General features: G+C 40.4%; 1 protein-coding gene across 2 annotated transcripts; it reads right to left on the reverse strand.

Moving 5' to 3' along the window:
- Window positions 1-1,829: 1,829 nt before the first annotated feature.
- On the reverse strand, window positions 1,830-21,935 carry CHAF1B (chromatin assembly factor 1 subunit B). Of its 2 annotated transcripts, none has more exons than XM_082043538.1 (14): window positions 21,844-21,935; window positions 20,879-21,009; window positions 18,040-18,172; window positions 17,169-17,286; window positions 15,555-15,658; window positions 13,220-13,316; window positions 11,450-11,534; window positions 10,382-10,475; window positions 9,715-9,784; window positions 9,544-9,635; window positions 7,906-8,068; window positions 6,352-6,774; window positions 4,699-4,790; window positions 1,830-4,212 (listed from the first exon to the last, which is right to left on the reverse strand). In XM_082043538.1, exons 2-14 carry the CDS (start codon window positions 21,002-21,004, stop codon window positions 4,088-4,090), a joined length of 1,722 nt encoding a protein of 573 aa, XP_081899664.1. In that variant the 5' UTR covers window positions 21,005-21,009; window positions 21,844-21,935; the 3' UTR covers window positions 1,830-4,087. The 2 variants fall into 2 exon arrangements, with proteins under 2 accessions (XP_081899664.1, XP_081899665.1); XM_082043539.1 differs by lacking the exon at window positions 21,844-21,935 and adding an exon at window positions 21,451-21,799.
- Window positions 21,936-22,531: the final 596 nt, after the last annotated feature.

A 22,531-nucleotide genomic window follows, 5' to 3' on the forward strand; every position in this document is an offset into this window, starting at 1 on the left:
CCATAAGGAAAAAGGGATGAGATCCTCGTGATCTCCCACTTTTATATGAAGTATTCACGTGAATGGAATGTTATACACAGTTGGTCAGTTTCTTAGTCACTTGTTCCTCGTTGCCTCTCTCGCGAGATGTCCATCCATGCTTATCAATAAGTTTGTATTCCGTTGCTAGGTTTACCAAAACATGTGTCTGGTTCTCCAGGAAAATGCAGTTAATATGAAGGCTTTAGCTGACAGGCAAAATTCACTGAAAGAGAAACTTGTTTTTAACAAAACCAGGACATCAGGACACTGGCCTGTGGGACACTGACACACACTGGTAACAAACGTGCTGATGGGCACAGGGCTCAGATACTAGAAATTAGGAGTTTTGTGGTTCCCTGAGTTAAACAGCAATTTGCTGCCTCTTACAGATGTTACTTATATGAGTTTAGCTCCCTCTTGTTAACTGCTGTGAGGTAGAAAGTTACACATAAGGCATTTTTCCATAATGCTATCTCATCAGGATAGCAGGAGCAGGATAATAATCCTTTGAGTGGGTAAGATCCTTACAGAAGGCACTGAGCAAAATGGGACTTAAGAAGATGACACCACATTCAAAGCTGGAATATGAACCCGTGGTCCATCTGAAGTATGAACAATTGAGCTGGCCAATTAAAAATAACATTTAAGTCAAACCCAGACTAAAAAGCACCCTTGAAAAAATAATATCTACGTAATACACCACTTTACTGTCCTGTCCCACCAAATGAAATTAGGGATAGTTAACTCTGAATGCGCTGTGTGTCTCATCCCACCAGGTGAGACTGATGAGTTAACTCTGGGTACTCTGCATGGTAACACAGTGACAACAATCACCTAGAGGTCCAATTCAATCACAAATTTACTAAAAGCACTGAGTGGTATTACAAATTACAGCAAATAGTGACTTGGCAAAAGTTTGTATTATAAAACTTAGATAGCAGGACCTGCAATGATATTACTCTTGCATACCCAGAAATAAGTTTAGGAAGAGAGAAAGAAGAAATGTCATAGATCAAGATATCAGAAGGAAAGTAAAGATACCACCACTCCACAGGTCAGTCGATCCCACGGCGTCCTCTGGACGGGGGTAGATGCATTGAAGACTTTGGTAACGCTGTGAAACGCACACACCATACCTGAGTCTCAAGTGAGATCGTTTTATAATCTAGTCCATTTGCATGTGAGATAGCAGAGGGCAGCTCATCTCCTTCCTGCGCTCACGCTTCCTGTTAATTAAGATCTTTCTGGAAATGAGTCAGGGGTCAACAAATTGGGGGAAAGGTCACAGTACTGACCAGGAGTGAGTTGTTTGTCCATAAGGGGTAGCTGTTGGTTCATGGTTTCTTCTAGGGGTTGGTTGTCTGCCAGGTGGTCCATCTTTGATCACCCCAATCAGACCAGGAGGCCTTGACAGCAACACTGTTAATTGTCTTTATCTCAAAAATTTATGCCTTCATTTCACAGAACCTTGGAAAAGACAGACTGTGTGCCTCCACAGCCACCTATCTTTTCTGCCCAAAGTAGCTAAAACCAGATATTCAAGGCCTAACATACACCGCTAATGAGTCCTTTGTTTTGCAAAGGATGGGGCTTAAACTGATTTACGAAGCAGTAAAGAAGGAACAGAAATAGCACTGGGCACGTTATGCCTTGGAGCAGAGCGAGACTGTGAACAAAACACAAACCCACATTCCATAAACAGTGTTAGAATAGTTTTCAGTGTCTTAAGTATGAATGTTATGTGGGGATGGCCCTTTGGAGACTGAAACAGGGATCACAAAACCCAGGAATCAACAGTTCTGACTGTCAGAGTGTTAAAGACTGTAATTTATTACATGAACAATGGCATCCGCTTATTGAAACAGGTTAAAAACCTAGTGCTGTATAAATTTTATAACAAAGTAGTAAGTAACAGAATAAACAGCAAAGCTAGAAATCATGCTGGCAAGAGAGAACTAAAAGAAAGAAAAAAATCCTATCAGGGAAGACAAAATACCAGGTAGAGCATTCTGACAGATGTCATGATATGGAAATAATTTCCAGTCAAGGAGCCACAACATAAACAAATGCAGATAACACCTGAATGGTTATGGTATGAAATAAAGATGAATACTCTGGTCATTAATTGCATTTGAGGACCACAGAGACCAGGTATGCCAATAACACTTAAATAATATACCTAACCTACTCATTTTCAACAGAAAATGTAGTTTACTTTGAAAACCTCCGTGTTAAAAAAAAAAAAAAAAGGAATAAAATTTTAAAATATCCATGAGGATAGCTTTGCAATTAGTATTTAGAAGTGTAGGTGTGAATTGAAGATTCTTTGCAATGCACAAAACAAAACATTGCAGTACTGTACTAAGTGGGTCCCTGTCCCACAAGAAGATTAAATACTAGGATTTTTGTAACTCAAACTGAACAAAACATAAAATAGCAAGTCCAGCAATGCATATTTGCCTTAGCTATCAATTCAAATAGCTCTACAAACTTTAAGTATCTATAAACCTTCTTGGGGGAAAAAAGTTTTAGATGCAGCTTTGATTGGTAATTAAGTCTTTATATTCCTCACTAGAAGAAAAGAAGGAAACACAGGTTTGGGTAAGTCTAGTGAAGCTCAATTCTCATCTCCGTGGTTGAAAGCAAAGATACCATTAGTTTCCTACAACTCTTCACTTACTAATTTATGTTGAATTGTAGGCAACATACTTCATTTGCTTGAAACACTCTGACATAGGTATTTTAATGAATCGCTTCTGAAGCACTTGTATTTCTGCCTTTCTAAAGTATTAGTCCACTTTCTTAGAATTTCACAGAAAACAAACACTAATTAAATTACACACCTCAAAACCAACCAAATCGAGGGAAGAATGAAAGTCAAAGAGCTTTAACTTGAATTGCAGCTTTTTCCTCCTGTGTGCTGTGGAATTTCAAATGACAAAACAGTAGGCTAAATCATAAGAGAAAATTACCATAACTGCTACTATCAGCTAGAATGACTGTTCACATGTTAAGAGTTATCTTTTTAAAAACAAGTACATAATGTTAAAGAAAACGAAGTGGACAAGCTCAAAATGTTGTGGCTGAGCATTCTATGTCTGGAGGACAAGTCAACATACCACAGAAAATCAAGTGTGGTGATGTTCAAATATTTTGGTCTCATTGTTTTCAATCTACATGTCTTAGTTCAATTACATAGCAAGTATTAAATGGTAAAAAGCAAATAACTTCTACAAGGTTACTGTACACTGGATTTATATTTTATTGGCTAAGGGATTTAGTTTGGAAAAATGAAAAGGGGAAAACTTCTAATGCATATGCTCAAACCTCGCTGCCTCATTAAAATCTCACATCTGCATTTTTTTAAAAATACAGAAACTAAACAACGAAGAATTTTATTCTGCTCTTTAATGCCTAAAACAGGTCCTCAGAGGGTTTCTTCCTTTTTCTTTCTTTTTTCTTGCAGTTACAGGTCCTGATTTCTGTTTCAGTCATAGCAGTCATATTGTAGGCTGCTGCATGTAGAGCACGTGAACATCAGCTTCCATTCCACACATACTGAAGAGCATGAATCACTTTGCACATTGTTAAACATGGAAGCCAAGATGCTTGAATGAAACTGTTTCTTCTTTTTTTTTTGTTTAATCTTAAACTACATCAAATCATTATGAATCCATTTAAGTCCTTAGAAATTCTATTCTTTTGCCAGACAGGTTGCTGGAAGACATAATACTTTATGAACATCAGCTTCAGGACTATGATGGAGGCTCTTATGTTACTGAATGACTTTTCAATACCCTGATTTCCTTAAGCTCTGGCTTTTCTTGAAGAATGCTACCTTCAAGAAGTAGAAATGCACTTAGAAGTCACTTCCCAACTATTTGTTGTTCTGTAAAGCTACATTCCTGAAACCTGTGTCTTCTACTGCCAGCTTCTTTCTTCACAGCACTACATCACATATGCACATGGTACTTAATCAGGAACTGAGGCTTTAACATTTGTGAAAAGAAATGCACTCTTAGATATGGCTACATTGCCTTCAGACTGTGAAGAGTCTACTAAAAGCTCAGTCTTTATTTGAATTGCAACTGATTTGATCTTCAGCAGATGTAGGAAGAGACGTTTCTTCAGTTCTAGGACGTTTAGATGCTGGGGGATTTTGGAAACTGTCATCAGATGGTAACGGCCTCTCTGAAACAAGTAGATAGGAAATAATTTAAGTAAAGCCAGATTAATAACGTAAATAATTTTGCTGAATTCACAAATGATTCAGCACTCACAAAAGAAACTGATTTGAGAGAGCCCAGCATCTTAAACACTAATCTGCTGAAAGTACAAGGGTCTTTAAAACCCCACCAGTATGACCTGGTAGACGTTGCATTCAAGTAAATTTACTCTTCAGCGTTCCAGTGTCAGCTAATACACCCATTACTAGAAAAAACATAGTGATATATTGTCACATAAGCAGATACCCAAGAGCAACTGCAGTGAGAACACACTTTGTATTGTCAAAAGCATCTTCCAAACACAGCAAGACGACGAAGAAGCTTCAGAATCTGACACTAGGTTTAGGTTTGTGCTTGATTCAAGAGCTTCATAGCTTAGAAGAGAAGCCTATGATGGAAAGAACTGTTTGGCAATAGACTTTGTTGGATATCACTAGCCACAAAAGCTCACCATGTTCTTGTTCTGAGGAAGGAGGTACAGGAACTGTATCTGTGTATGAAGAGGTTGGTGTATCCGCCTTCAGTGGAATCAAGTTTATTCTCCTTTAAAAGAGCAGAGACAGTTCAAGTACTTTAAAGTCACTATTTCCACAAATACTTTAAAGATATACTTTAGATAGAACCAGTTAAATTTAGATGTAGGTTAGGTATATTTTACCATGCTTTTTTTCTTCTTGTAATATGCTGAACTGAGCATTTTCTAAAGTATTTTAAATACCACTATTCATCTTTCTCACGAGGAAGTACCTTTGCATATGTTCCATGTGACACAACGCTTCATGTTAATTTTCAAAGCATAGTATCTTAGTCAAATGCTTTAAAATTAAGACTGGCTGCAAAGGCAAGGATTTTAACCCATTTCTTGGTACCTGGTAAGGCTTCCAGTTCCACTGGAAGACCTTATCACTCCTCTGCTAGCCCTGTCCATGTTAACACTTCAGATGCATTAAACCCCAGGGAATTCTTTTCCCCACTGAGGTCCACTAACAATTACTGGGAGGAAAAACAACCAACCACCATCATCACAAAAAAACCCACAACCAGCCACCCACATGCCCTTTCTTTATGTCACATTTTCTATTTTCTTCTGCTGAATCTCTTCGGGATGGCACTTAAACAAAAAGTGGTAAAGGATTAAGTAAACCATATGAAAAAAAGTATCTTACAGGCAGCATCATGCTACTACAAGATGACAGTCACAGCATCATTATGATAGGATTAAATATAGTTTCTTTTTCTCAAAATGATTAATTAACTCCGCCAGTCACCCCACTGCCCTACAGGCAAAAGTCACATTCAACTACCTAAGACCCTGTGATTCATTATAATAGCTCCAGCAGAGATGAACATCCATGTATAGAAAGCCATCATCTTGTAACAATCTTGTCCAATATTTTTCTTTGTGGTTGTTGATGAAAGCCGGTATCCTGCCTTTGTGTTCACCACTTCCTCCCTAATCACCTATATTAAAGCACTCCTATAAGAAATTCTGATAAACTCCTTTAATTACAAAGTAGCCTTGTTTTGCTGACAAAGTCTAGATCTTCATTTGCATGACTGTTTTGCTACTGTTACACACCAGTTCAGGATCTTATACTGCAGGCTGCGTGACAGTCACTACAGGGATTACAGGTAACTTCTAAAAACATCTAGATCTTCACCTTAGGAAATAACCTCAACCTATGCATTAAGTCCCACATCCATGACTGTGTACACTGACAGCCTGTCTAGACTTGCACTCTTCTTAAAATATTTCTTGTCAGAAGGGTTTTTAAATATCCTTGTCAGCTGAAGGCTTCAGGTACCATCTTTGTACAGAAAACAGGACCTGAAGACAGACACCTGTTGCTGCCCTATGGACAAGGCACAACAGGTTAGCTTTGCTAATGCCTCACCATTTCAGACAGAAATATAAAAGGACTCAGGAGGCATTCTGACCTTTCAGTTGCAATACAACCAGAACAAAAAGTTCCATGTCAAGGCTGCTACCACCAAGACACAGGGCTGGGAATCTGTGTCTAAATCTCAACCCTTTAAACACATCACAAGCACAGCTTGTCTTGGCCTTCATATTTATGACTGGAAACAGCAATATAAATCTCACCTTGGCGTCTTGCTCCATGCTTGTAAAGTGTTGAGAGTAATCCTCCTGGGCTGGTTTACTTTAGTGCTCTGGCTGGGTGGCTGGCTGATTTTCCTCTCATCTGAGGATGAGACTGGAACACTTTTTATGCCAACAGGTGTGGAAGACACATCCTTATTGGCAGCTGTGGGTGTTCTAGGTTGCAGGGTTGGAGTGCTGGTCTCAGTGACCCTGCTGGGAGGGGTCCCCTCTGTCAGCCTAGAGCCTGGAGAAATCGCTTTATGCGACTGGCTCTTTTTCACTTTTTTCTCTGCTGCACCAGGAGTCCTGACATTTATCTGTGGCTTCTCCTTCAGTGGTATTCCCAGTTCATCCTTCTCAAAGGTAACAAATGAGCAGTATCCATCCGTAGAAGAAATAGCAAGAAAGGCTCCATCGCTGGACCTATTTGTGATAATTTTTTTTTTTCATTAAGAGGAAAGGTTAGAACTTTTCTTCAACCCTCGCCCCACTGGTCTATAGCACATGCTGCACCTGTCTTCTTCTCTTCCCTTCCTCAAGTAAATGTATACATTTAAATAAAACTACAATCAAGTGAAAGACATCCAAATCAAATAAACAAAAGACCCTAAATTCTGGCCTTCACATTTGATTTAATCTCTCTGGTGTCTTCCGTGATCACCTGTAATATGCTGCTGCCAGCACCCACGGACATTTGAACTGGCACAAAGAATGGTTCAACTGAAGGTACACAAATCTTCAGCCACAGTTTCTGAAGTACTGCTGAACTCTCCTCACTCAGATGAACAGAGCAGTTCAAGCTCTTCAGCTGTGCTCCTTGTGCTAAAAAGAGGCAATGTTCAGAATCACCATGGTGCTCACCTGAATGGGCCCTTCATGCTCATTTGACCAAGTAAAGTCTATCACTGATTAAAACCACTTGATTTTCTACTCCCTTCTATGCCTCTCCTCCTGGCACACAATGATTTTCACAGTGTCTGAGCACCCATTATAACTTCTGAAAAAGAGGCCTCCACATGGTCATCAGCTTAGGTATACTGGCTAGAAAGGCGTGAGAGAAGAAGCCTTGTCCAGCAGCAGGGTGTATCCTGATTTCAACACTTGGGTTCAGTTGGCAGCTCCAGTCCTCACTCCCCACATCAAGTCAGATAAATTACTTTGTCCCACACACTGAAGAACCACTAAGCAGAATTGTGCAGATAAAACAGAATTTGGCCAGGACACAGACACCTGAACTCAAAGAGATGACTGCCAAAACCTCCAAGTAATTTCATTATTACTAGTTACACTGCCTGAACAATGAGTACTTCTCATTAACTTTTATAAAAAACGTGCATCTACTTGTCCTCGGGGTGTTTGCACATTGTTTCCCAACTGATAAAAGAACCATAATTCTCCAGTTTACAGGGCAAAAAGAGAGGTCTTGCTGTTCAGACACTGCAATGACAGTGACCACGTACGTGTCATAAAAGAAACAAAGACACAAGATGTACAGAACTTCAACATTTAAAAAGCATATTTCCATCACAACAAAACAATAGAAAAATCACCTACCATGAAATGTCACTCAGGGTGTGATAATGTATGTTAGAAACATAACCAAAGGGGAAGGACTGCTCAGTATCATAAAAAAGCACAGAATCTTCTGAAGCAACAGCGAACACCAATCGATAAGGCAGATTAAAGAGAGCAGAAGCTGATTTCTGACTGATTTCATCTAAAATGCAAAGAAATGAACACATTGAGAACTCTCTCTTGTATTCTATGCAAGGTAGTAACTGCACTAGCTTAGTCATGAATCTAAACAAAGATTTCATTATTAATCAGTATCAAGAAAACAGTTAACAAGTCAGCACTTCTATAAAATGTAAAGTTTGATGTCAAGCAGTAACATTTCTGTTGCCTGATGTTTGCCATTGTCTAAACTTAAGTCAGAGAAACTGGCAGGTTTGTCCACCTGGATCACTACTCTTTTGTTTTGCAAAGTTTGTCATATTTTCCAACTCAAGTTTTTCAGCATATTTATATGGAATTTAGTTTAGAAGTCCAAACAAATACACCTTAGGATATAGCATAAGTCAAGGTCACAATAAATTTCTGTATATTTATATATGCAGAGTTCTATTCTGTGTGATTCAGTCAAAACAATGGATTTAGCGCTCTTTATGTTATCCTAGGTTCAGCTCTTAACTAGTCCTTTCATTGCAATGCTAGTTCCTTGTAAAGCCAAATTATTCCAACTTCCACTGGTAGCTGAGTGCTAGCTAGCTGCTTTCAGAAATTCCTAACACACAGAGCTATTCAGTTCTATTATTTTGGAAGCTATGCACTAAAATAGACAAACCATCAACATAATGTATGGTACTCATATCTATAGACTTCCATACTACCATAGATTTTCATTTCTCTGGGTGTATGTTGCAGTAACTAAACACTCCATTTAGAGGAACTACAAAGACCAACAACAGACACTCATCTCCTTACTTTGCAACATACCATTACAATGGATTTAAAGATTATTATGAAAATATGGACTCAACAACTGGTGCTCTCTAAACCCTGTAAGGAATACTACAAATTTGCCCTCTAAAGAATGGAGCAAAGCTCTGCGTTTTCACCAGAGCCAAGACTGGTCTTGTTAATAAACGCTCTTGGACCCACTGGACTCACAGTAAGGTTGGATTTCAATCTCCTGTTAAGTTCTCATGCAACTTCATACAATCCTTTCCCCAACTCAGAACTCCTGTTCTGGCCAGTAACACCAGCACTGCTTCAGGTTTGGCTTCCTTGAATAAACAGCAATGGTTGCTGCAAACTACACCAACTCTCTGGTGCTTCTGTGATGTGGGTAGTTGAGACTAACACAAAGTATTTGACTGGGTTGCTCCTTTAGTGCTAAGCCAAGTTATTTACTTTTACTCAAACAAAATGGTTAAATGTTAAAGAAAAATATTAACCAATGTTTCTGTCGCCTAAGAGGCCAAGTCAGAATATTTATCCACTACATCAAAAGCTACTCACAAAGTACATAAGGTGAATGCAATGTCTTAGAATCAGGAAACAGCTTCTAAGATGTGGTACAACACTATCTTAAAGGAATTTTAAAAGGCTGGGGCATAAAATTGTAAACAGACACATCAGCCTTTTCACGTATTTGCTGTAAAATCATACATCCTGAAGGATTTACAGTACCTTTATTAAATGTTCGTCTCAATTCAAAGTAGACTGGGCAGCAGCGAACAGCAAGAGTTGCCTTTCCCGGACATGGCAGGTGACCGACAGGCCTTTTATAAAGAATCAGTATTTCAGAAAACAGATTTTTTTTTTTAAATAAAAAGATATTTTGATCTTATTAAACTCTACCTTTTAAGATTGTTTCTGGAGAAAACATATGTGGTGTTTGTTACATTTTCTCCTGATTCAACACAGCCAGCTGCAAAAATAAAGGTTCAAACATTACTCATCAACTCAAAAAGGTACTGAGTACACACTATATCCATAAACATTGTACTTCTCAGGAATCAGGCTTGTCATTTGGGCAAGAGCTGTGCAACATGAACACAAAATATTTATTTAGTGCTGTTTTTGCTTCCCTTATATACTTCCCCCTCAAAGCTTCTTTTTGATGTTGCCAGACATCTATAAAAGCAGTGCTTACAATGGCAAATTGATGCCCTCCTTCAAATGTTATTTTTACTATGACTGCAGAATGTCCTTCAGAAAGCATACAGACAGCAGTCAAAAGAAACCACTAGTTATTCTTCATTCCTATTTTAACAGAGCTGTATTGTTGCAATTTACATGTTTCAGCTCACAAAAATGTCATCATTTTTATCACAGTAGAAAGTTGATGTTCTGGACTACTAATGGAAGAGTATTGTGGAGCCGCTACTTTCCTCACTGGGAAGAATGAGGAATGGCATATTTAAGATAAATAAGCATCCCCTAGCAGTTTGAAAGTAATCTTGATGCACAGTTAAACTAGAACATAATAGAAACAATGTAAGTTATAGTACCTGTTTCCACATACCTGGAGTGAGTAAATAGGAGCCATCAGGAGTAAAACTGAGCCTGCGGAAAAATGACTTCATGCTGTCATCATGAAACATCCGATAGCTCCTCGCCTGTAACATTGAAAATATGATTGTGTAAAGTGCCAAGAACATGTCAGCTGCAATTCAAGTGAGAAAAACATCCAGTTGTACAACCCACCTGATGGAACTTGAAAAATAAAAGATAAATGTTTTAAAAACCACAGCTCCTTCAAACTTGCTTTCTGCTGTGCTGTAAATTCTTCACAGCTAAGAAAAATAGTCCTTGATCCCTCTTCAGCTACTAATCAAAACACTCCAGGAGCAGTCACATTAGACCAGTAATCAAAAAGTGGTCATAACCTGGAGAACAACATTATTTAACAGTCAATGTAAAAGCCTGTTCCTTTGGCATTTAATTTTAAGTCTAGTATTAGATGTTTAAAGAGGCAAGATGGGAAAATGCCCTCTTTCAGGCCTCTTCTTGAGTTTCTATAAAACTGTTACAAATGTTTTCACAAAAATAAAAAAGGAATAGAAGGATTTTAAAAGGTTATAGCCAGCTTGGAGGTGTTATTTTACTATAACTTAGAACTGTTTGGGGGGGAAAAAAGCTCTTTGTTTTCCCTCTTAGAGAGAGAATTTCCTACATTTTCACTAATTCATATTTTTCCTAAAAATCAGAGTACGTTTTTGAAAATTTCAGGCTGCTGACTTTAATAAACCTACAGCTACTGACAGGCATATCTGAAGTTTTTCCTATTAAGAATTCATTATGCATATTATTTTTTCCACACTATTTTTAACATTTACAGCCAAAGACACTGTGTTACTACTTTAATCAACTGAACTTGCAAGTGTTCGTTCTTAGTAGTTTCTGTAATGTTTAAGGAAACCTGAAGTGATCTCTATTTACAAAATGCAAAGTTAATATAGAGACAAAAATATCTGATACGCAGATAACTTGAATGCAAAATATTTGCCTCTTTGGTTTCACAGAATAGAACACCACCTATATAATAGCACTCAGTGTATTCTCCAGTACCACTAGTAGCAAAACAATGTACCTCTCCTTCAGCTCCTGATCCAGATGGCATCTTGGTAACATTGAATGCTACACGCTTGGTTTGTGTGTTGTACACCCGCAGGATCCTACATGATGGAGAGCAGAGTTAGCTACAGCTTCCTCTCACCCCAAATTTCACACAGTGCTACATCATCTCACTTCTCAGTCAGGACTGCCAAATACAACTGACAATCACACATTAACTATAACTCTGATCATGAGACACCATCGGGTGGACATGTTTTGACGGCTAAATAACCAACAAAACACTGACAATTATTTGACTCAGTAAGGTTTGTGAAGAACCAGCATACACATTTGTGGAGAACTGAGGGAACTGGTGGACAGTGAACAGCCACGCCTACTGCCTGTGCTGTAGTAAGCAGTGTGTTCCTGCAGAGCAGGAACTCACCTCAAAGACAATTAGCTACATCTCTATACTCCAGTTTCCTTTGGAATAAATGAAAACTGCAGTACATCTCTGTACAGAACTTTGGAACTCCTCTGACCTCATCTCACTAAAAGAGCAGGTAGCCTAAGCAAACCCAACTGCTTGTACCACCACCCCCTCCTTTCTGCCAGCTCTGACATTCATCAAGTTATTTTTGTTTGTTAGGTTGGCAGAAAACCAACCTAACACACAAAAAAGGAGACAGCTTTCTGCTGATTTAATGTTCTGAAACAGCTCCACAAAAAGTCCTGGACAGAGAACATAGAAGGTGAGGCTCTGGCAGACAGCGTGCGACAGTTGTGGATCTACTTGTTCTGGATGTCATATGGCTAAGCTGATCTGCCAAAAGGGGGAAATGGTCTTCCCACCCCAGGTTGGCAAGTGCTCAGTCCTGGCAACTGGCCCGGCTTCATTAAGACACCTGTTGAGCTGATGCTACTCACTAACCTTGCAGAAAAGTGTCTGAAACCTGAAGGGGTGGGAGATTTCCCCTCTTCAGATTAGTCCATGCCCTCACTTGAGACTTCACTCTAAGAAAATCACATGCATCATTCTACTACTTGTGTTTCACTGCTGTTTGTTTTAATAAAAGTACACAAATCTCACGTAACCAATTATCAGAAGACAGAGGCTCACAATGACCTAGTAGCCATTAACTTACCACTTTTCTGAGCCTACTGCAAATCTTAAATCAAAACTACTTTTCCACTGCTACAGCAATTTTCTTTGCAGCAGGTGCCAGATGATATGCATTTATTAGTCAGCTGTGAACCCCTTCAGAGAAGCACATGTGCCGTGAACAGTTTAAGCTCAACTCAAAGTTCTGACAAGGGCCAAGTTTAGAAAGTGTTTTGCTTTCCCAGTGACATCACTTACAAAACTGTTGGGGATGGAGGGAGCGAGAGCACAAAAGAAAGGTATCAGCAGAAAAACATTTTAATTGATTTCTTAACCTGTTTATATCTTTCTGCAAAATGACAAGGATTAACTTATTAGCTCATTAACAACCAGAGAATGCAGTGCTCTCTTAACATGTATTTGACATCTCTAATGACCCATACCATGAAAACTTATTTTCTGAAGAAAAATTCTACAAAATTTTATGCAAGCTTATTTGCTGCTTAGAGAGGACACTCAGACTTCAGGAATAATTTACCACAAGTAGAAGATGAACTGAAGTATCATTTTAATTTCACATCAACCTTCTTACAGAACAATCTGAATAAAATTAAAAGAAGAGTCACGTTTATCCCACACGCTTGTGATTTATCCTCAAGTAAGAAAGAACACTAAGGCAAAACACTTAAACCAACAGCTCACCTATCACAACTCAGAGTTGCAATGTACTGGCCTAGAGGATCCCAGGTTATTCCTTGGACATAACTCTTGTGTTCATTTAATATTGAAACCTTCTGTCCTGAAATCACAAACAGTTTCCAGATTCTAAATTCAAATGTGTTTTAAAACCTTTATTCATTTCAGAAACAAAACAAGACAAAATGTTTCAAAATCATTTTTTTAAACACAAACTGTTCACTTGGTGGGACCTGATAAGAATATCTGAAATAGCTGCTTCATTTCTAGAATCTTCACAAGTATGGTAAATCGTGACATGCCAGTTTAAGTTCCCTACAAACTAACTCAGATAAGCAGCTTGGCGAAGGCATTAAACATGCAAGATATGTGTATTGCAAAACCAGAGGTATTTCAAAACCTTTTTGAATTAGGATTTTTTTTTCAGGCTAGTCTAACTATTCCACAGCTAACTAAATTTGGCTGATTACCGAGCCAGAAATTCCAGAGTTAAAACATAACTGTCAGCTGAGGCTAGACAGCCAGACTCTCCCATCTAGGGCTGTATAAACTCACCTACTCCGCTGAGCAGACAGTGAAAAAAATTTTACTATACACATGCTGACTGACAGTTACACATGGGCAGCTTTCAGAAACAATTCTACAGCAGTGCTAACTCATGTTCTTCCACAGCTTATTCTGTCATGAAGATCTCTCAAAGATATCAGCTCTCTAACTCCACTTATGTTCCACAGTTGAATGTCTCAGATCCAAAGGATCGTGATGAGTTAAAGTTACAGATAATCTCATTAAATACTTTGCTTAGAATACTAGGGACAGGTGTGGGTATGTTTGGGGTTTTTTTCCTATTAGTATAGTGTTTCTTTATTGCAAATAAATACTATAAGCTGACAAGTTTCAAAGACAACATGTCTTGAAAAAGATTACACAAATAGGTTTGAGGCCATATCAAGTCCTTCTGTTGCAGTACTCCATTTCAGACTGTGGCCAACAACAAATGCCAGAGTGTAAGAACAGACCAAACACACAATAATATTTCTACAGGATGCAAACTGTTGGCAGCTCATAGGGTACCTCAAGGACTTCTTAAAGCCAGTGATGCTCTCTTTGTACTAAACAGCACTATGTATTTTTACTACTAATTTTCTTCCAAACTTTTTTTTTTTTTTTTAACCTGGGCATTACTGGAAGCTATCCTTGAAACTCTTTCCTTCAGTGTTCCTACAACTTCAGTCACAAAACCTATGTTTTCCAGTAATGGCTTCTTACTTCCAACTTAGTAGCAGTCTCTCTGCCTAGAGACAAAATGCCCTCTATGGCATCAATTGCATGATAAAAGAAAGCAGTGAGAATGGAGGACATGATGTATAAGTAACATATCAGCTTAAGAGGCCATCCACCTTTTTTAGTGATAATCCTAACATATAAGTCCCTTTCAAGTTGTTACAAACAGTAGGAGATGCAAGAGACATTTGGTCCATACATGTACTTATGCTCTGAGCACACACACTTAATAAAACACTCATGTATTTATGGTAAAGACTTTTGGAAAGGAGTACATGTGACAGTTCAGATGGGAGAGGTGTTAAGCACCTAAACCAGGAACACAAAGAACATCAGCAGCAGAACATTTGTATTTTTACGTGTCCGTGTGCTGAAAAAGTAACCTAGATTCCATTTTATTTTTCTTAATTAGACACTAAATTTTAGAAATGTGAGACAAAAGGTTAACTTTAGAGAAAGTTAAGTATTTCCACATTAAATAAAAAGAAAGTAATGACTACACTGATAATAAAAAACCATCAAGCCATCACAAAGCAATCTAACCTAGCTGGGTACTACCAGAACTTCTATAGATGGACCTTTCTTAGAGAATACAAACACTTTTCACTGCAGTGGGATGAGCATGAACAGAAGTGTTTTGCTGAATAGAGCCAAAAAAAAAAAGTGTCACACCTTGCAAAACAGAGCCTGCATCCTACACTCACTTCCTGTTTTTGATGGAGGTAGGTAGTTACCCGATTCCAGTCAAGTTTTGCTTGTTGGGGCATGGGTGGAGTAAGTAATATACAAGATGCTTGTGTAGGAGTTTGGGGGGAAAAAAAAAAAAATGGGGTGAAGTTCACTTCCTGAATACTCAAAGGCAAAGAGATAACTTCAATGTAAATTTCGCTGGTCTGAGGGTATCTTTATATGCTGGGCTATCTGCCTCACAATCCCAGAAGTCTAGCAATTAAGTGGACTTGTCTCTCACAAAAAAAAGATGCTTTCAACTCTTTTGGTATTACAATGAGACACTTCCATCAGGACTGGAGCTGCAAGTGATAAATGTAGCATTTACCTTTACTGACATCCCACATTATAGCTGTATTATCTACAGAAGCAGATGCCATGTAATTTCCATCTGAGGTCCAACAAATATCATATACATCTTCTAAGTGGCCTCTGGAAGCCAGAAGAGAAGAAAACAATTATTTAAAAATTAACAGCTACTTGTAAACATTAGTTTTGTACATTTTTACATTAAAAACAGAGGCAAATAAAGCATCACTGAAGTAAAATAAAAAGCAAGACTTTCAGCTTTGAAAAAATCTTCCATCTTCAGAAGGTGGTAGAACATTTTTAAAAAGCACATCCTACTTCTAATTCAAAATAAGCCTGCCTTTTCAACAGGTGTTTTTTTCACAGACAATGAAAACCCTGCATTTGAAGGCATTTATGAATTTGTACCTAGAGATCTGCAAATGCACAGTTCTAGGACTTGTACAAACAGAAGATAAAACACTGCACAAAAGAAATTAGGTGTCACTATTCAAGAAAGCTTTCCTATATATTTGTGGGTTCCATAAAAGCAGTAATCAAACATGCATACTCAGCAGAACCACATGAAAAATAGAAAATTAAGGTTAATTTAGATACACCTGAACAAACACTACAAGGTACTCATAGCCACCCAGAGGGGCTCCATCAAAACCCATTTGTATCACTTGTTGTTTGAAGACTTATCATACAGTCTAGTAAATTTAATACTATATATTTGCAACACCAAATTTAGGGAAGAGGGACTGAGTTTGTTTGCTTTAAGAGATTGACTCAAATGTTCCTAAAGGAGCATCATGGTTCTTCACGCAATCCTACTAGCAGTTTTGAAACCATTCTCACATATTCCTTGTAACTGCTGAGATTTATATTAGTTATGGATAGCAGGGTTTTGGTTTGTTTTGTTTTTTTGTAAACAAGTGTAAATACTTAATGCGTTTATCAGTATAGACAGATAAGAGACCAAAACTCTTAACAGACACTACACAAAAAGCAAGGCAGTTACACATATTGCTCATGCAAAACGTATTTCAGAGTCCAGAACCCCTAATGTCTTTCAGATTCCAGCTGAGAGTGAGAATAGAACACTGTTGTATTCCAGCTGCCAGCAGTGGTTTGATGCCATAGCCACTATCAGCTCACACATACTTAGTCTTAGCAGGCATTGTGTGTCTATTTTATTAACAGTTGTACACTTGAAACAAAAGCTGTATAATCCCATGGATTCTCAACTATTAAAATGAAATAGTTGAAGAAGACTGGTTGAATCTCACAGATGTTATCATCATCTGGCAAAACTGCATGAATCGTTTTATCTACTGATGCTTTTTGCTTTAATAATGATCAAAATTTCCCCTGTAAAGCTAGTAAATAAAACTTCACTTTTACTTTCTATATCTCTGTGCTAAGCTTTAAGTGACTGCAAACCTCAGGAACCAATTTCAGAGCATGTCAGTTTTGTCACATAAATACCAAATCTTCTGCCTCAAGAGAAGATGTAGGTTGGCACTGTATCAAAAGTTAAAGACAATAAAAGGATGAATATTAGAGCAAGCAAATTAAAGACAGCTTGGAAGTTGATAAAAGCCACTAGGTAACACTGAAGTGAAAACAAACTCATAAAATATTAAGCTACCTTAAAGTTTTAACAACTGTCCAGTTCTCCTTGTTGAGCTGAGCTTCATCTTCATCCTGAAAAACTAGTGGTTCTGATTCTTTGCTATCATTCAGCTTCCACAATAAAATAACAGCATCTGTAGAAAAAAAAAAAATATAAAGCTGCTTTCTTTTTCACTCACTGTTTTGTTAATGCATTGCATTTAGTTCAACATTACAATTATCTCACATAAAAAAACGCATGAAGAGCTGTACCTGTTTCATGGTGGGGAATAGGTGCTAGACTGCTTTAGCCTCCAGTATGAGCTACTGATTTTAAGCAATGCCTTTTTAAAAAAAATATTAACTAACTACTGAAAAAAATATGAAGATTCCCAGGTGCAAGATGAGAGTTAAGTGCTTAGCTTTCAATCTGTTTTTTATTAGAGCTGGCTGTGGTTCTGTACTACAGGCTTTTGAAAATCTTGCACTAAGACAGGTAACACTCAGCTCAGTTTCATGAAGCACACACCTATCTAGTGCTGCCCTTACTGTGACTGAAGAATCCAGGTGGCCCTGGACAGAGAGGCTTAATTATACAAATTCTGCCACAGCTCCCCAGTGTGACACTAGGCAGTCCATTCAACTTCCTAATCTAGAAAAAGGGGATAGTAATTATTTTATATCTGGAAAACAAAGACTCTCGGAAATACAGCCAGTGAAAAAAAGTTAGTTAGAAATTGCATGACATGTATTTGCTAATTATAATTGGAGGGTATATTTGAGTCCAAAACTGGAAGTGTGAAAGTGGTACAAACAAATTCCTGTGTTCTTTTTCTTCAAATCCCTTCACTCACCAGATGCCTAAATGTAGCTTCTTTATATTAGCTTCATTACACATTATTACTCACCATCTCCTCCAGATGCCAGGATCTCACCACTTGGAGAGAAGCGCACAACATTTACAGCTTTCGTATGGCGGGCAAGGTTGGACAAGAATTCCACAATTGCTTTTCCATCTGGTCCTTTTTCCACTTTCCATATCTAGTTACAGAAGCATTACAGACAGTTTTCAGGAAGAAGACGTAATATATATGCCCCACTTTAGTAATCCACAATTTACTCCTTGGGCAGTCATTCTGCACTTATTCTCTGAAACTTTCAAATCTAAAGCTGCTGTTGCAACACAAATTTTCCCTATATAGGATACAGTGGTATACTGGGTTTATGTGGCAGGGTTTTGGTAGCTGGGGGAGGCTTCAGAGGTGGCTTCTGTGAGAAGACACCAGAAGCTGCCCACATGTTGGATAGAGCCAGTTCCAGCCAGCTCCAAGACTGTGCCACTGATGGCCAAAGATTGGCCCATCAGTGACGCTGGTGGCATCACTGTGACAACATATTTAAAAAAAGAGTGAAAAACACTGCATAGCAGCTGTGAGACAGGAGTAAGAAAAATGTGAAAGAAACAGCCCTGCAGACACCAAGGTCAGTGAAGAAGCAGGGGCAGGACATGCTCCAGGTGCCAGAGCAGAGATTCCCCTGTAGCCTGTGGAGAAGACTACAGTGAAGCAAGTTGTTACCCTGCAACCTGTACATGTTCACAGGGGAGCAGGTATCCACCTGCAGCCCATAGAAGACACCATGCTGGAGTAGGTGGATGTGCCCTGAAGGAAGATGCAGTCTGTGGAGAGGCCACACTGCAGCAGGCTCCTGGAAGGAGCTTGGACCTGTGAAGCCCATGCTGGAGCAGGTGTTCTGGCACGAACTGTGACCCTGTGGGAGACTCACGCTGGAGTCATCTGTTCCTGAAGGACAACAGCCCATGGAAAGGACACATGCTGGAGCAGTTCTTGAAGACCTACAGCCCATGGGAAGGACCCATGTTGGAAAAAATTGTGAAAGACTATATCCCATGGGAGGGAGTTCACACTGAAGCAGTGTAAGAATGTGAGGAGGGAGTGGCAGAGACAACATGTAATGAGCTGACCAGAGCCACCATTCCCCATCGCCCTGTGCTGCTTGGGGGAGAAGGTAGAAGAGTCAGGAGAGAAGCTGAGCCTGGGAGGAAGATGTTTTTAGTTTTGTTCTTATTTCTCACTATCCTACTCTATTATTAATTGGCAAAAAATTAAATTAATTTCCATAAGTTGAATCTGTTTTGCCCATGACAGTACCTAGTAAGTGATCTCCCTGTCCTTATCTTGATGCATGAGCTTTTCCATCACAGTTTCCTCCCTGTCCTGTTGAGGAGGTGGAGTGATAGAGCAGCTTGGTCAGCACCTGGTGGCCAGCCAAGGCCAACCCACCACAAGCTGTATTTGTGTTGCAGTGTATTTTTAGTCTGATTAAATATATTACTGAGTATTTCCAACAAATTAAAAAACCCCCAACCAAATACATCACATCATTATCTCTTCATTCATCAACAACCTCTAGCTTCAAAGAGATTTGACAAGTCTATAAATACAATGATTCGATAGTATGGAGTTACAATATCTTGTTAACAAATCCATTAACCACAAATAGTAACAGTCTGAAAAAACAAAACAAAACCATGATTACTACAGAAGGAAAAAAACATACTAGCTCTCTTTAGAAGTATCTGCAAGTTGAAGAGTTTTGCAATATACACTGAATGTCAATGGATTTACTGGTTTCAAACAGATGATGTGAGCAACAATTATAATAGCTCCAGTTCCCCACTGATCATAACCACAGCATTAAGACAGTTGCATGATATGGACACCCTACCAGCAATGCTGGAACCCACAGAGCATAATGACTCTACTTCTACTGCTCTACTTGTAAACTAATTCAGTCATGACAGCAACACTGTTGTGTCGCTATATCATGGGACAAAGGCCACAGATAGCTAAATCCCATCAGGTGTTTCAACTAATCTGCTCTTGGATACCATTAAGTTCAGAGGAAAACAAAACAACAAAAAACCCACCAAACACCCAACAAGCAGGCCTTGACAGGAATATACCAAACAATGAAGCAAGCAGCCTGAATAAAGGCCTCTGTAGTTTTGGTACCTTTCCCTCCTTATGCAATAGTCCTCCAAAAGAAGACGTAGCACCAGTATCTGTTAAGTTAAAGAACACTGAAAATTTTCTGGCCCTAGAACTTGCATATTCGTAACATATAAATGGGCACAGTCCTCATGTGCCTTAAGAATCTGGAAGACAGTAAACAATTGCCTGATTTTGCAAAGGTAAATCTTACAGCCAAATATTTTGGGGCTTGTGCTATTCAACATTTTCATAAGTGCTTCTCAAAAGGATGAACAACAGATTATCAAAGTTTGCTAACACCAATACAAAATTACTTCAGAGAGTTGCTTGTGAAGCTGAGCGAAAAGGGCTGTAGAAAGATCTCATACTGCTGAGTGACTACTTATAAAATGACAGATAAAATTCAACTTTGATGAATGTAAAGGAATCAAATTCAGTTGTTTCTCACTATCCCACAAGACTTGCCTTAAGTTAGCAGTTACTTCTCAGGAGTATCAGCCAGCACTGAATACAGGTAATTTTCTAAAAATAACATTTCCATCACTCAGCTGCAGTCAAGGACAGTATGCAGGGTCAACAGTCATTTTGTATACAGCCATACAATCTCACACTCTTTCCCTAAACCATCCACCATGGGTATCATGTACCAGCCAGTAATCTCATACCTTGGATAACATGCCATTTCATGCTCTGCCCATGCTACGAAAACACAACAAACACGCCTGAAACTTACACGAACAGCTGTGTCCACACCTGCTGAGGCCAGCCGATTGATCTTCCCATCAGCTCCATGTTGGAAGTCTAAGCTGTAAACAGGCTCCTTATTATGCCACGCTATTTCACAAGTGATGACCTTCATATTTGCTAAAGAAAACAGATCAAATACCAGGTAAATTCTTGTTTCTTATAACTAAAGCAAACGAAGTTAGCACAGATTTTGCAAGCACTGCAGACAGATCCTGTAACAATATCACTGCAGAAACAGACAGAAGGATGGTTTAAGGAAGCCCATTTTTAAGCACGGTTTATTACGGCTAAAGTTACTGCCTGGGCACTGCATGAGAAGGGTAATAAAGCCACGTCTCTCAGTAGCATCAAACGCTGCGGCAGAAGTGCAGGGCAGGGTTACAACTAACAGTAAATCCCGGGAGCAGAGCCTGCAACTTTCCCCGCTCAGCCTCCGCAGCCGCCTGCGCTCCCCCAGCTGCCCCGGCCCTGCCCCCGCTCCGCTCCCGACAGGACTGAGCCCCAGCCGAGCAGCGCCAGGCTGGCACGACCCCCGTCCATCAACAGCTACTTCCCTACCGACAGCCAAGCACCGAGGAGCCCAGACAAAGGCACGAAGGCCCCGGCGGGGGCAGCAGGAAGGCAGAAGCCCAGCCGCTGCTCCGCGGACGGTACCGCTGGCAGACGCCGCTGCCCAAAGCCCCGGCGGCCTCGATAAACCACCGCCGGGGACCGGCGATACCCGACGCCTTGAGAGGATCAGCCACACGGAACACGACGGGCTCGCTGGCGACAGCTCTGCGAGCACGGAGGCGAACTCCCCGCCACTCCGCACGCCGGCTTCCCGCCCGCTGCCAGCCCGCCCCCCGCTGCGGCTCCTCTCCCCGCAGCACCGCGGGGCGCTGGTGGCCCCGCCCGCACCAACCGCCACTAACGGCCGGGGGCTTGGGGGGCGCGACCCCCGGCCCCTACCTGCGGCGCTGCGCGGCCTGGCCGGGCTCCAGCGCGGGCGCCCGTTTCCCGCCCCAGGACGCCGTGCCCGCCCCGCGCCTGCGCGCTGCCGCCCCGCCCGCCGGCTGAGGAGCGCCCGGCGGGGCGGCAGCGCCCCCTGCTGGAAGCAGGAGCGGCGGCAAGGCGGTGTCCCGGCAGGCCCCGCCGGCAGGCAGGGGGGCAGCGCCCGGCAGACTCGCCCCCGACCGGTTTTCGGCCCGCGGTTTGCTGCGGGCGGATGGTTTGGGGAGGTGCCGGCGCCGTCGTCGCAGCACTTGGCGGCCCTGCCCGCCTCCGCTGGAGAAGCAAAAAGTGGGAGTGTGGGGGGATGGTTTCGGGAAATGCACGGCCTCTGCAGTGCTGCCGGTTGGCGGGGATTTTTGCCTGCGGTTTCTTCTGCCTGGGATCATAGAATCATAGAATAGTTTGTGTTGGAAGGGACCTTCAAAGTTTATCTAGTCCAACCCCCCTGCCATGAGCAGGGACATCTTCAGCTAGACCAGGTTGCTCAGAGCTCGTCCAGCCCGGCCTGGAATGTCTCCAGGGATGGGGCATCTGTATTTGCCCTGGCCTAAGCTTTCTTCCAATTAAAAAGCCCCACAAAAACAATGAAACAAAACAAAACCTAAAAAAGCCCAGTGCTCTCCCACTTCCCAAAAGAAAAAAAAAA

This window comes from Streptopelia decaocto (genome assembly GCF_964273445.1).
Source record: "Streptopelia decaocto genome assembly, chromosome: 1".
Classification (NCBI taxonomy): domain Eukaryota; kingdom Metazoa; phylum Chordata; class Aves; order Columbiformes; family Columbidae; genus Streptopelia; species Streptopelia decaocto.